The sequence below is a fragment of the Nycticebus coucang genome, chromosome 12 (assembly GCF_027406575.1).
Source record: "Nycticebus coucang isolate mNycCou1 chromosome 12, mNycCou1.pri, whole genome shotgun sequence".
Classification (NCBI taxonomy): Eukaryota; Metazoa; Chordata; class Mammalia; order Primates; family Lorisidae; genus Nycticebus; species Nycticebus coucang.
In genome coordinates this window covers 109,191,355-109,205,461 of record NC_069791.1, presented here as the reverse complement: position 1 = coordinate 109,205,461, position 14,107 = coordinate 109,191,355, and the positions used below count along the sequence as shown (strand labels likewise).

General features: G+C 44.8%; 1 protein-coding gene across 1 annotated transcript; it reads right to left on the bottom strand.

The window, feature by feature from the left end:
- Positions 1–4,233: 4,233 nt before the first annotated feature.
- TNFRSF17 (TNF receptor superfamily member 17) lies at positions 4,234–9,118 on the bottom strand. Its single transcript, XM_053556926.1, has 3 exons — positions 8,542–9,118; positions 8,038–8,184; positions 4,234–4,923 (listed from the first exon to the last, which is right to left on the bottom strand). Exons 1-3 carry the CDS (start codon positions 8,663–8,665, stop codon positions 4,646–4,648), a joined length of 549 nt encoding a protein of 182 aa, XP_053412901.1. The 5' UTR covers positions 8,666–9,118; the 3' UTR covers positions 4,234–4,645.
- Between the last annotated feature and the right edge of the window lie 4,989 nt (positions 9,119–14,107).

Here is a 14,107-nt window from a genome sequence, read left to right as displayed (position 1 = left end):
TGAATGTTAGTATGTGTTTCTGAAATTATTGTGAATAGTTAACTTATGAATTATCACTAGACTACCAGGCATATGTTGTCTTTATTAGAATAAAATGAAATTTCATAACTAAGACTATTATTCTCTTTGGTGCCTCACCAGACCTTCTCATCCCACCTTCCTTTCTGCTGTCTTAACATTTCATTGGCTTCTGAATGAGGGACAATATTCTAATAAATTGTCTTAAAACATTAAGAAAAAAAAAAAAAAAACTCATACTGCGACTCCTAAAACAGCAGTTCTCAACCTGTGGGTCACAACCAAGGTCAAACAACACTTTCACAGGGGTCACCTGAGACCATCCTGCATATCAGATATTTACATTATGATTCATAACAGTAGCAAAATTACAGTTACGAAGTAGCAACGAAAATAATTTTATGATTGGGGGTCACCATAACATGAGGAACTGTATTAAAGGGTCACAGCATTAGGAAGGTTGAGAACCACTGTCCTAAAAGGTGGCACCCCTATGTACCTCTTCACCTGTGGTTGTTTTTTTAGTAGAGTCAGAGTCTGACTTTATTGCCATCTGTAGAGTACTGTGGCATCACACAGCTCACAGCAACCTCCAACTCCTGGACTTAGGCAATTCTCTTGCCTCAGCCTCCCGAGTAGCTGGGACTACAGGTGCCCATCACAATACCGAGCTATTTTGTTGTTGTTGTTGCAGTTTGGCCAGGGCCAGGTTTGACCGGCCACCCTCAGTATACCGGGCCAGTGCCCTACCCACTGAACCACAGGCACCACCCTTCATCTGTGTTTTTTTTGTTTTTTGTTTTTTGTAGAGACAGAGTCTCACTTTATGGCCCTTGGTAGAATGCCGTGGCATCACACAGCTCACAGCAACCTCCAACTCCTGGGCTTAAGCCATTCTCTTGCCTCAGCCTCCCGAGTAGCTGGGACTACAGGCGCCCGCCACAACGCCCAGCTATTTTTTGGTTGCAGTTCAGCCGGGGCCGGGTTTGAACCCACCACCCTCGGTATATGGGTCCGGCGCCTTACTGACTGAGCCACAGGCGCCGCCCCATCTGTGTTTTTTGTAATGAACTGGTCAATGTAAGTTAAGTGTCCAGCAAGTTATCAAACCAGAGGAGGGAGATCATGTGAAATCCTGTTTATAGCCAGTTGGTGAGAAGCAAAAGTCACATCAGGAGCTTTCTTTGGGGGTGGGGGGAGCTGATCTATGTCATTTCAGCAAAAGAACCAGGAACTTTCGATTGGCATCTGAAAGGGCAATTATAACCCATGGGATCTGACGCTCTATCCAGTGAATTAAATTATAGGACACTCAGTTGGTGTCTGAGAATTACTTGGTGTACAGGGGGGAAAAACCTACACATCTGGTCACAGAAGTGTTTTACATCGAATGTGAGTAAAGAGAAAAAATTATTTTCCTGTAGATTGAGCTTTATAGTATTTTCTAGCCCCAACCACCCCCCTTCAGTACAGTTGACCCATGTGAATGACATGTGAACTGCGAGGATCCACTTACACTTGCATTTTTTTCAACCAAACATGGATCAGAAGTACATATTCAGGCCAGGTGCAATGGCTCACACCTGTAACCCCAAGCACTCTGGGAGGCTGAGGCAGGAAGATCACTTAAACTTAGGAGTTGAAGACCAGCCTGAGCAAGGGCAAGACTCCATCTCTATTTGGGGGGGGGGGGACAGAGTCTCACTTTGTCACCCTTAGTAGAATGCCATGGAATCGTAGCTCACAACAACCTTAAATTCTTGGGCTCAAGTGATGCTTTTGCCTCAACCTCCCAAGTAGCTGGAACTACAGGCACCTACCACAATGCCTGGCTATTTTTTAGAGACAGAGTCTTGTTCTTGCTCTTGCTCAGGCTGGTCTCAAACTCCTAAGCTCAAGCAATCCACCCACTTCGGCCTCCCAGAATACTGGGATTTACAGGCGTTAGCCACTGTGCCAGCCTCCATCTCTTGAAAATACATATTCACAGGACACAAAATCCATATATATGCAGGGATAACTTCTAGACTTGAGCATGTGTGAATTTGGTATAGTCTGGGGTCCTAAAAACCAAGAGGCAGCTACACTGTAATTCCTCCTGAGATTTTAGCATAGATTACCAAGAATAGAAAGGCTAAAGCTTTTCTTGGGCTTTTGAAAAATCTGAACTCAGCTCAGCACCTGTAGCTCAGCAGCTAGGGTGTCAGCCACCTACACCGGAGCTGGCGGGTTCGAACCCAGCCCAGGCCTGCCAAACAACAACTGCAACAAAGAAAATAGCCAGGCATTGTGGGCACCTGTAGTCCCAGTTACTTGGGAGGCTGAGGCAAGAAATCGCTTAAACCCAAGAGTTGGAGGTTGCTGTGAGCTATGACATCACAGCACTCTACCAAGGGCAACATAGTGAGACTCTGTATCAAAAAAAATGAAAAATCTGAACTCATTAAGGAGTTTATACCAAGTGGTAAGGGGAGAAAGAGGGCCTATGAGAGGCTAGGGACTACATTCTCAGGCCACATAACAGGAAAGTAGTATGTGCCTGCTGTCAGAGGCCAGATCTCAAAGGAACTAAATGACCATCATAACAGTAATAGCAGCTAACTCAAAGTATTTATGAAGCGGGTATTTTTAGAAATTGCGTATATATGAACTCTTTACTCATACAATCCTTAAAACAATGTTATAAGTAGATACTATTATTATCCTCAGGAAAACTGAGGCCTGGAGTAGTTAAGTAATTTTCTCATAGTCATCCAGGGTCTGTACTTTCCTAGTAACAGGAAGCAGGACTCAAACCCAGGCAGTCTGGCTCCAAGAGCCAATACCTTAACCACGACACTATATTGTCACCTGTGGCACTGAAGGGTTCCAAATGGAACTGTGACCCAAATGAGCAAAAATTCCCACCACAGCACAAAGCCTACATGAGATTCTTTGCCATGGTGCCAGTAGTCATCTTAAAATGACCAGTCAACAGAGGGCATCCTTGTTATAGTGCCTTTCCATAAGACCTCAGGACCTTTGCATAACCCCAGGAGGGAAACTTTCCCTCAGTAGTGACAAAAATAGTAGCCCAAGAAGAAGGAACTCAAACAAAATTGATGCATAAAGAAAAAAAGAGAGTAAGCTATCTAGGTTTAATTCCTGGCTCTGCCACTGCTATGGTTTGAATGTGTTCCCTCTAAATTTCAGGTGTTGCCAATGTTGGTATCAAGAGGTATGGTCTTGGTAGAGTGCCGTGGCCACTCCAAAGAGGTGATTAGGGCATAACGGGTCCTCCCCTATGAATGGGAATAAGACCCCTATGAAAGAAAGAGGGTTCATGCAACATTCAGCTTGGTTGTTGTTCGCTCTTCCTCCACATAAGCACACAGCAGAAAGGCCCTCACCAGATGCCAGCACTTTGGTCTTGGACTTCCCAGGCTCCAGAACTGTGAAAAAAGTAAGTGTCTGTTCTTCATTCTCTAGGAACCATTGCTTTAAAATACAGTCAAGAAGATGGAGCCTATCCCACAGTTTTTGTAGAAGAATGAGAGAGCCTGCCTTTAGCAGGCATCTGGCTCCAAGTTACAAAATTGTCTTCTGTTATGAAGACATGAAGTTTATTTTTCCTTTGAATACAGCTAATTAGAAAACACAGATCGCCTTTCCAATTAAAAGGTGAATTTAGGGTGAACTGTATGACAAATGGGGCTAACAAGTCTTCTACTTCAGAACTAATTATGTTAACTTTTCTTTATGTCTTTGCAATCTCTTAGCATATTCCCTGGGATGTATATCAGATGTACATTGTAGTTTAACTGTGTAATAAAAGTTTTATTCCTATTCTAAAAGAAGAATAAGTTTCCGTTCTTTATAAATGACTCGGTGTTGAGTATTCTGTTCTATCAGCATAAATGGACTAGACAGCCATTTGCTGGCTGTGTTATCTTGCTTTGACTCCGTGTCTGTCATCATCTGTAAAATGAAGATAATAACGTCCACCCGCCTTATGGGTTTTTGCTTGATTTGAGTTAGTATGGATAAAACATTTAGAACAGTCCCTGACACATTAGGGAGGCTGTGTGTTAGCTGCGGTTATTATTGTCCCCTGGTATCTGGGCTGTACACAGTACCTAGTACACCTTTAGCACAGTGTGCAATTATACATCTGCTTGGATGATGTGTCCAGTGAGCTAGAAGCTCCCGAGACCAAGAACCACCTATGTACTACACGCTGGCTTAGTCTGCCAGTCCTAGGCTTCTGCTACTTACAGAAACACACAGAGTATAATCTCACTTTCCTTTTCACAGTAAAGAGAAAAATCTAATCTTTCCTGAAATGTGTATGTGCGTGTACAGGAGAGAGTACATCTCTACCCATAGAAGTGGGTTACCCTGGAATCTAGAGACTGCCATACTTTTTTATCAGTGAGTCAAGAATTTAATCACATAACTGAGGAACTTCCCACAGATAAGCTCCCAACATTAAGGTAGAAAAATATGTCTAACGTAGTTTTCAAAATTAGACAACAAAAAGCTGTTATCAGCAAGTGAAAAATAAGTCATCCTAAAGAGATCTGATGCATGATCTTTTGCTTCTGACAAAAGGTTTTCAAAGTAGCTCTACATTAGTCAAAATGGTTAATTATCTAGTAGAAATTGATTTCTCTATCTCTGTAACACCCAAAGCAGCTGACAGGCTATTACAATAGTCATTTGTTTTCGTGGTGACAAGAATGGTGGCGCCTTCCTCCATGGCTGGAAGTGGAAAGAAATGGTCAGAATCAACCTTTGGTTTGCTCTTAGCACAGTCCTCACAGGTACATTCCTCCACAGTGTACCCCAGGCCTCTTGGAAGAAGAATTTCATCACCAGTTTTGTGATGGTCTGGGTCAGCATTAGCCACGTCCAGGAGAGCAGACCCTAATGATACAGAAAGAGAAACATTAAACTAAACTTCACAGAGGATGTGGTCATAATAATCTTAGCAGCACACAGTAAGACTCAAAGGAATGCCCAGGCTGGACTCCAACCCCAGGTCTCAAGCAGTCCTCCTACCTCAGTCCTCTGGAGCAGTTAGGATTGCAGGTCCCTGCCTCTGTACCCAGCTTGAGACAGATCTTTTCATAAAAAGTGTGTCCTGGCTGGGGGTGGCAGCTCACACCTGTAATCCCAGAACTCTGAGAGGCCAAGGCAGGAGGACTGCTTGAGGTCAGGAGCTCAAGACCAGCCTGAGCAAGAGCAAGACACTGTCTTTATTAAAAATACACAAATTAGCTGGTGTGGTGTCTTGTCCTTGTGGTCCCAGCTACTGGGGAGGCTGAAGCAAGAGGATCACTTGAGCCCAGGAGTTGGAGGTTACAGTAAGCTATGATGACGCCATGGCACTGTACTCAAGGTACCAGATGCAAGACCCTGTCTCCAAAAAGTAAAAACAAAAACCATGTCCTATACTAAAAGTCACAAACTAACAGACCACAGCCCACTTGGGCTTGAAGACATGGTTTGTTTGAGGGCGTACAGTATTTGCTTTGTGTTGATCTAAATTTAAAAATCAAAAGATTTCACATACAAATCTAGACAACTGGCCTATTTTTTATAGTTTTATGTCTTTTTTTATTCCATTGAACTGGATTTTTTGTTTGTTTTGTTTTGTTTTGAGACAGAGTCTCACATGGTCGCCCTGGATAGAGTACTGTAGCATCACAGCTCACAGCAACCTCAAACTCTTGGGCTCAAGTGATCCCCTTGCCTCAGCCTCTCAAGTAGCTGGAAATACAGGCACCCGCCAAAACGCCCGGCTCTTGTTAGAGACAGGGTATCACTCTGGCTCAGACTGGCCTCCAACTCATGAGCTCAGGCAATCCACCTGCCTCAGCCTCCCAAAGTGCTAGGATTACAGGCATGAGCCACCCCACCCAGCCAAAACTGGCATGTTTTTTTAAAACAACAAAATGTGGCAACATGGAGCCAACATTCCTAAATGGAAACAATGATAAAGTTGATAGCAGCTGTCACTTTCGGGCAGGACATGGGCTCCCCCATTGCCAAAGTCTCCACCTGGCCCACTGTATACATTTGTTAACCCCCTTAGCCCTTGCAGGCGTGAGGTCTTAACACTATCAACGCATGAAAATGACAGAAATTAATGTATGTTACAGCATACCAAAGTAAGCCTGCAGGTAACACTTTAGAATTACGACAGGTGAAAAAAAATGTTTAATGATCTCTTGTGATCACATAAGGAAGGTGTCTCCATTATGTCCCTGTTATATACCTGTGCAGGTAAGTTTTACAGCTTTCTTATTTTCCCCAATGTAACTCCATCTTCCAAAAGTCACACTTAAAGTCACTCTCAAAATAAATCAGACACAGGAAGAAAAATACTGCATAATCTCACTTACATGTGGACTCTAAAAAGGTTGAATAGGCTCTGCACCTGTAGTTGAATGGTTAGGGTACCGGCCACATGCACCAGGGCTGGCAGGTTCGAACCTGGCCAGGGCCTGCTAAACAACAATGACAACTACAACAACACCACAAAAATAGCCGGGCATTGTGGTGGGCACCTGTAAATCCCACTACTTGGGAGGCTGAGGCGATTCACGAGAATCGCTTGAGCCCAGGAGTTGGAGTTTGCTGTGAGCTGTGATGCCACGGCATTCGGCATTCTACCGAGGGCAACATAGCGAGACTCTGTCTCCAAAAAAAAAAAAAAATTCATTAAAAAAAAGTTGAGGGCAGCGCCTGTGGCTCAGTGGGTAGGGTGCCAGCCCCATATGCCGAGGGTGGCAGGTTCGAACCCGACCCCGGCCAAATTGCAAAAGAAAGAAAAAAGTTGAATACTTAGAAGCAGAAAGTAGAAAGATGGTTCTCAGGGGTAGGCTGGTGAGGGGAAAGGGGAAATGTTGGTCAAAAGATACAATGTTGCAGTTACATAGGATAAATAAATCTAGAGAGCTGATGTGTAGTATGATGACCATAGCTAACAATACTGTATTGTCTACCATCAATTTGTTAAGATTTCAGGTGTTCTCACCACAAAACAAAAAGGGGAGGCAGTAATTATGTGAAAATAGATATGCTAATTTGCTTGGCTATAGTAATCATTAACTATATGGTATATATATCACAAAACATGTTGTATGCCTTAAATAAATACAATTCTTATTTTATGTAAAATAAAATTCACTCTCCACTTGTCTATCAGACCTCAGGAGGAAGAAAAAGAAAAGAAAAATGGGTAAATTGTGTGGAACAGTCATCTATCTTTTCCTCTTGTATTGGAAAGCAAATGAGGTGGCTGCTCTGCAGATTATACATGGAAAAATAAACACATAAAGAAAGAGGGCAACTGCTGCTATGCGTTTGGGAATCAGATCACAGGCAAAGGTGCTACAGAAAATATTTTTATCTTAAGAGACCCTTAAGTAGAGCATTCACTTCTCTGGAACTGGTTCTCTACTGCTTAATAAAAATAATTATATTTGAGGTGGCGCCTGTCGCTCAGTGGGTAAGGTGCCCGCCACATACACTGAGGCTGGCCCGTTGGAACCCAGCTGGGCCAGCTAAACAACAATGACAACTGCAACAAAAAAATAGCCGGGCGTTGTGGCAGGCACCTGTAGTCCCAGCTACTTGGGAGGCTAAGGCAAGAGAATCACTTAAGCCCGAGAGTTTGAGGTTGCTGTGAGCTGGGACACCACAGCACTCTATTGAGGGCAACATAATGAGACTTTGTCACACACAAAAAAAAAAAAAAGAGAGAGAGAGAGAGATGTTTCCTCAGTACTTCAATACAGTAATTACCAAGGGAAGAATTTAGGGGAAGGCTGGCATTATAGGAAACCTGCAGAGGTATCAACACCAGGGTGAGGATGTCTTGCTCCTACCAAGAAGTTCGTTTACCATAACTATCCTCTAACATGCTCGAAGGGTCTGTGACTGAATGGAGCAGTCAGTGTTAAAAAACAACAACTGAAACTTATAATAGCCACCTCTTGGAAACAGATGTCAAAGATTCACTGTCAGACCAACCTGTGTGTTTAAATTCATCCTTTGAGGGTTCAGAGCTCATCTTCCTTAGTAAGAACGTCAGCACAAAAACTGCCAAAGAAACTGTCAAGCTCAGGCCCAAACAAGTCCAGAGAATCACATTCATTCCTTTCACTGAACTGGTCACACCTTTATTAAAACAATGTTAGAGAGATAATGAGCCAATAGCATAATACTCACATCAAATATAGATTTTTGCCCTCCAATCCCCATAATTCATCAGCATTGACTTATAAATTCTAAGAACCACTTAATTACAAGAACTGGCAAAAACCTGTGTTGCTAACAGTGCTGAATAAAACTGGGTTCATCTAGAATAATTACTTCATTCCTGCAGACATTTTAATCATTGCCTTTTTTTCTTTTCTCTTTTTGATTCAGAAAAAATCTCACCATCTTTCTTGTAACATCGATTTTCTGAATAAACAGTCAATACACAGAGAATAGTTCACACCAGTGAAAAATCATTCAAATGGTATTACTTACTTGCATTACAATAATGCTGACAAATTGGAGGAGCATTAGAACATCGGAGATGACAAGGTTTGCAAACTTGCAGCAAGCTGTCAAAATATTCATTTTGGAAACACTGCTGAGCCATCTGGAACATGATCACATAAAGCTACAGAAAGAACAGTGTGGAAGGACAAGTAAAATCTCGTTGCGGGTTCCCCAGCAGATACAGTGCCTGCAGCTAAAATGTCCACAAAAAAAAAGAACTTGACTCTGCAAAGTTGATTCTTATGGGGGCCGTTTGTTTGTGCTGTGGCTAAGGATTTGAATATCACCTCTAATTCAAACATAGAAGTTTGAGGTTTGGATGGGGAAAGAGAAGTGGTATAAATATCCAGGAGAACTATACCTGAAACAGAGACTGCTTATTTATAGAGGCAATTTCTCAGCCAGGTGATAGTTGCAAGATGCAGACTAGCCCGCACCAGAAAGCCAAGTAACCATTCTTGGATCATTTGTTCAGGAGCTGTGACAGGACCCAGGGAGACAGACAAAAGTCTCTGCCCCTCAAAAACTTAAAATATAACAGGGAAAATAGAAATATGCTCAAATAACCACAAAGCATAGTAGTAAGTGACAGAATGTGAGGGAGGGAAAAGAGTATCAAACATGACCATCATGTTTTGAACCTAAGGAGAATTACATTGTCACATATGGAAACAGGGAGTCGGGTGTTATGATATATCCACATACATCCATAGCTGACCACCTCCTTAAGTTGACCTAATTTTCATAAACCAGACATGCACCACATGTACATATCAGTACAGTAGGCCTAGTTCCTTATGGTGACCAGACTGTTGTAGTCCTTTGAGTGGTTGACTTACTGTTTTTTGTCTACAGTCCCTGGCTTAAAACTCCCATAGATCATGTTATGGTCTTTTGTTATAATGTGCTGGGTGTGCAGGCCTCAAGAAGCAGAATCTCTCTGGCCTTCACCTGCCCTAAGACAGGGCTCTAATCTTCCCCCTCCTTTCTAATAGTGGGGCATAAGACCCTCGTTCCAAAGAGAGCCCTATACCCTGAAGGCTAATCACATTTTTACATGGTTGTCCCTAAAAACCCAAGAGGACAGGTTCAGAGAGCTTCCAGATATAGCTGAACCTAAGGAAGTTTCTAGAGGGTGGGGTATCTGTTTCCCCATGCCTTACCCCAGTATAAGAAACCTGTAAACATAAGTGTTTCCTGAGTTCTGTGAGCTGCTCCAGCAGATTAACTAAACCCAAAGAGGGCGGCAGGGGAACCCCGACCTGAAGCCGGCCAGTGAGAAGTTCTGAAGGCCTAGATTTGCAACTGAGTCTGAAATGGGGGCAGTTTTGGGGCTGAGCCCTCACTCCCTGGGGTCTAGGATCACCTCCAAGGACAGCATCGGAACTGAATTAGAGGACACCCAAGTGGTGTTCACTGTGTGGTGTATGGAGGAAAATCTCCACACGTGGAGTCATGGAAGCGTCCTATTTGTCCATGGTTTTGGAGGAAAAGCAGAGAGAAAAATGTGGTTTGATTGTTTTTACCAAAGCACTGGGTTAAGAGCTAGATTGCCTTTAATTCAAGAAGGTTAGGTTAAAAAAAAAAAAAAAGAGCTAAACTGGCAAGAGGGTTGAGGGAAAGATTGTTTGGTGGTAATATATATATATTTTTTAAACACAGTCTAATTTTATCTCCTTTGGTAGCGTGCTATGGCATCATAGCTCGCAGCAACCTCAAACTCTTGGGTTCAAGAGATCCTCTTGCCTCAGCCTCCCAAGTAGCTGGGACTACAAGGGCGAGCCATGACCCCTGACTATTTTTAGAGACAGGGGTCTTGCTCTTGCTCAGGCTGGTCTCGAACTCCTAAGCTCAAGTGATCTACCTGCCTCAGCCTCCCAGAGTGCTAGGATTACAGGCGTGAGCCACTGTACCCAGCTGTTTTAAAATATTATTATTAAAGTAATCCTTGTTCTGAAAGGTATAATTGTCAATGCCCAGAGAAGTTTAGGTCAGGCTTATTGAAAGGGGACAGCAACCCGCCTGGGCAGTCCAAAGATGGCATCTGTGCCTGGGGGCAGTTAGAGACCCCTTTTATAAGGGGCCTTCCAGGTGGGCAAATTTCACAGCTTGCCCAGAGGGCTTTGTAAGTTAGGGTCTTTGGGTGGGAATTCATGGGTGGGACTCACCAGATCCTTTGTGTCCTTTATCAAGAATTCTAGAGGAGGGCAGCGCCTGTGGCTCAGTCGGTAAGGCGCCGGCCCCATATACCAAGGGTGGCGGGTTCAAACCCGGCCCCAGCCAAACTGCAACCAAAAAATAGCCGGGCGTTGTGGCGGGCGCCTGTAGTCTCAGCTGCTCGGGAGGCTGAGGCAAGAGAATCGCTTAAGCCCAGGAGTTGGAGGTTGCTGTGAGCTGTGTGAGGCCACAGCACTCTGCTGAGGGCCATAAGGTGAGACTCTGTCTCTAAAAAAAAAAAAAAAAAAAAAAAAAAATTGGGCAGCACCTGTGGCTCAAGGAGTAGGGCGCCGGTCCCATATGCCGGAGGTGGCGGGTTCAAACCCAGCCCCGGCCAAAAACCAAAAAAAAAAAAAAAAAAAAAAATTCTAGAGGATTCCACCCCAACTGCTATTTAAGGTGAGCAGGTCCCTCAATACCTTCCAACACAACCCCCTTGGCTCACTGGCTGGCTCCCTCTGCTCCGTTCTGGGCTCCTCACATCCCCCTGCTGCATCCTCCTTTGTTTGTTCACACCTCACTAGAGGTTTTTTAGTCCCAGCGCTGTTCTCTCTTCTGGGGTCCTGGGGACCTCAAATTGTTTGGTTTTTCACTTCAGGCTCAGCGCGGAATGCTAGTTCAGGCTTCTAAAGTCCTGGGGACCTACAGTTTTCTGAGAAAAAATAGGCACATCCTGTTTTCCACCCAGGTAGGAGCAGGACACCTGAGACGTGGGAGTGGGCTCCTCCATCCCCTTGGCAAAAACACCCCTGGGGTGTCTGCTTGACAATATAAAAAAGCAGGCCTCTTGGGCAGTGCCTGTGGCTCAAGGAGTAGGGTGCCGGCCCCATATTCCAGGGGTGGTGGGTTCAAGCCCGGGCCTGGCCAAAAACTGCAAAAACTGTAGGCGTCAAAGGGAGATTCAGCCAAAACACCTGGTATTTTACTGAAACACAACTTGGCCTCAATATAAATTGGATAATGGGTTTGTTTGCCCTGAGAATGGGATCTTTGACTTCAATATCTTTAAAGATTTAAATAATTTCCTCCAAAGCAATGGCAGAGGGAACGGAATCCCCCATTTTCCGGCCTTTCCCTCCTCCCACTCTGGCCCCTCCCTTCTGTCCTGCTGGGCTTCCCACCTGTCTTCCCTCCTCCAGCCTCTCCACCTCCCAACCTGTCCCCAGAGCCTCAAGGCTCGACTCACCCCACTGATCCCTTCATGCTCCCTTCTTCATGTGGGGCTGTGTTAGCCCCCCCCCAACGTTCTCAACTCTTATTAACAGGGGTGATGGGAACAATGGTCAGGCCTCTGACATGGCTGAACAGGGTCGTCGTCCTCCTCAGTGGGATCAGTCAGGTGTCAGTAGGACTGTACAGGTTTGGGGCACATTGGGAGAGGGTTTGGGAGTGATAGAAATTGGGTGGCAACTGAGGTTGACATCTTTTTTACCATCTTGAATAATTGAGGACAGGAATTAGATGACACAGGGGCAAGAAGAGTTAATACCAGGGGGATTGCAATGAAGAGGCCCAAGAGGAGTAGACCCAGCATCCTTGGGCTGTTGAGCCAGAATCCCTCATTCTAAGATCACAGGTGGGTATTGTGTTCCTGGAGCCAGGTGACGTCCTCTTGGACCAGACCATACTTGTTGGTGTAGAAACAGCAGATCTCTTGTAAAAAAAAAACAAGTGCAAAGGCCCCCTTCCCAGCTGAGAGTAGATTTAACCCTCGAAGATGGTTGCAGGGGGCAAGGGGTAACTGGAAAGTAATAAAAGTATGAACAAGATAATTTATTTCCTAGAGAACTGAGAAACTGTGGAATATATAAAGGGGGGTGTATTTTATTTATTATTTTAATTAGGCTCACACCTATAATCCCAACACTCTGAGGGGCTGAGGCAGGTAGATTGCCTGAGCTCATGGATTCAAGACCAGCCTGAGGGCTCAGCACCTGTGTCTCAAGGGCTAAGGCACGAGCCACATACACCTGAGCTGGCGGGTTTGAATCCAACCGGGCCTGACAAACAACAATGATGGCTACAACCAAAAAATAGCTGGGCGTCGTGGCCGGCACCTGTAGTCCCAGCCCAAGAAGGCAGGAGAATTACTTGAGCCCAGGAGTTGCCGTGAGCTGTGATGCCACAGTACTCTACCCAGGGCGACAGCTTCAGGCTCTGTCTCAAAAAAAAGACCAGCCTGAGCAAGAGCCAGACGGCATCTCTAAAAATAGCTGGGCTTGGGGCGGCGCCTGTGGCTCAAGGAGTAGGGCGCTGGTCCCATATGCTGGAGGTGGCGGGTTCAAACCCAGCCCTGGCCAAAAACCACAAAAACAAAACCCAAAAAATGGCTGGGCTTGTGGCAGGCACCTGTAGTTGCAGCTATTTAGGAGGCTGAGGCAAGAGAATCGCTTGAACCCAAGAGTTTGAGGTTGCTGTGAGCTGTGACATCACAGCACTCTACTGAGGGCAACAAAGTAAAATTCTGTCTCAAAAAAAAAAAATTTAGAAAAAGCAGAGGACATGACTTTAGCATTAATTAGAATTAATTTGCTGGGTGGCGTCTGTGGCTCAGTGAGTAGGGTGCTGGCCCCATATACTGAGGGTGGTGGGTTCAAATCTGACCCCAGCCAAAAACTGCAAAAAATAAAAATAAAAAAATAGCCGGGTGTTGTGGTGGGTGCTTATAGTCCCAGCTACTTGGGAGGCTGAGGCAAGAGAATCACCTAAGACCAAGAGTTGGAGGTTGCTGTAAGCTGTGACACCACGGTACTCTACTGAGGGCAATAAAGTGAGACTCTGTCCCTAAAAAAAAAAAAGAATTAATTTGCTTACCTGTGTTAGAGAATATGTAAGACCATCCTCGTGTGATGATGTTGAGCCCATTTTTCAGTCAGCCATGTTGGTTGGTTGAAAGCCGTTCCCATGGGTCCGGGGGTATGGAGGATGTTGATTCAGGGGACCACCGGTTCCAGAGGCAAATGCAGTCTCCTATTCTAAGGAGATTATACTCTTCCTTCTGGTGCCTTTCTCCTTTGCTCAGAGGACACAGTTCTGGGGTTCTAGTGAAAGATGTCTCTTAAGGCATTTTATTTTAGGGAACCAGAGTCATAGTGGGGGATTCTGTAGAAGGGCCTCGTCTTCTTGCTTGGGCCTTTTGAGTAACTATCTCTAGATAAGTTTTAAAGTGGCAGCCACTATTTAAAAATGTTTCTGCTTGGCGGCACCTGTGGCCCAGTGGGTAGGGCGCCGGCCCCATATACCAAGGGTGGTGGGTTTGAACATGGCCCCAGCCAAACTGCAACAAAAAAATTGCTGGGCATTGTGGCGGGTGCCTGTAGTCCCAGCTACTCGG

Excerpts from the sequence above, each read along its gene's own strand:
- TNFRSF17 (XM_053556926.1), bottom strand. The coding sequence starts at position 8,665 with ATGTTCCAGATGGCTCAGCAGTGTTTCCAAAATGAATATTTTGACAGC. Across the intron at positions 8,185-8,541 it reads TCAGCATTATTGTAATGCAA|GTGTGACCAGTTCAGTGAAA; the intron begins GTAAGTAATACC and ends GTTTTAATAAAG. Across the intron at positions 4,924-8,037 it reads GGATGAATTTAAACACACAG|GGTCTGCTCTCCTGGACGTG; the intron begins GTTGGTCTGACA and ends CTGTATCATTAG.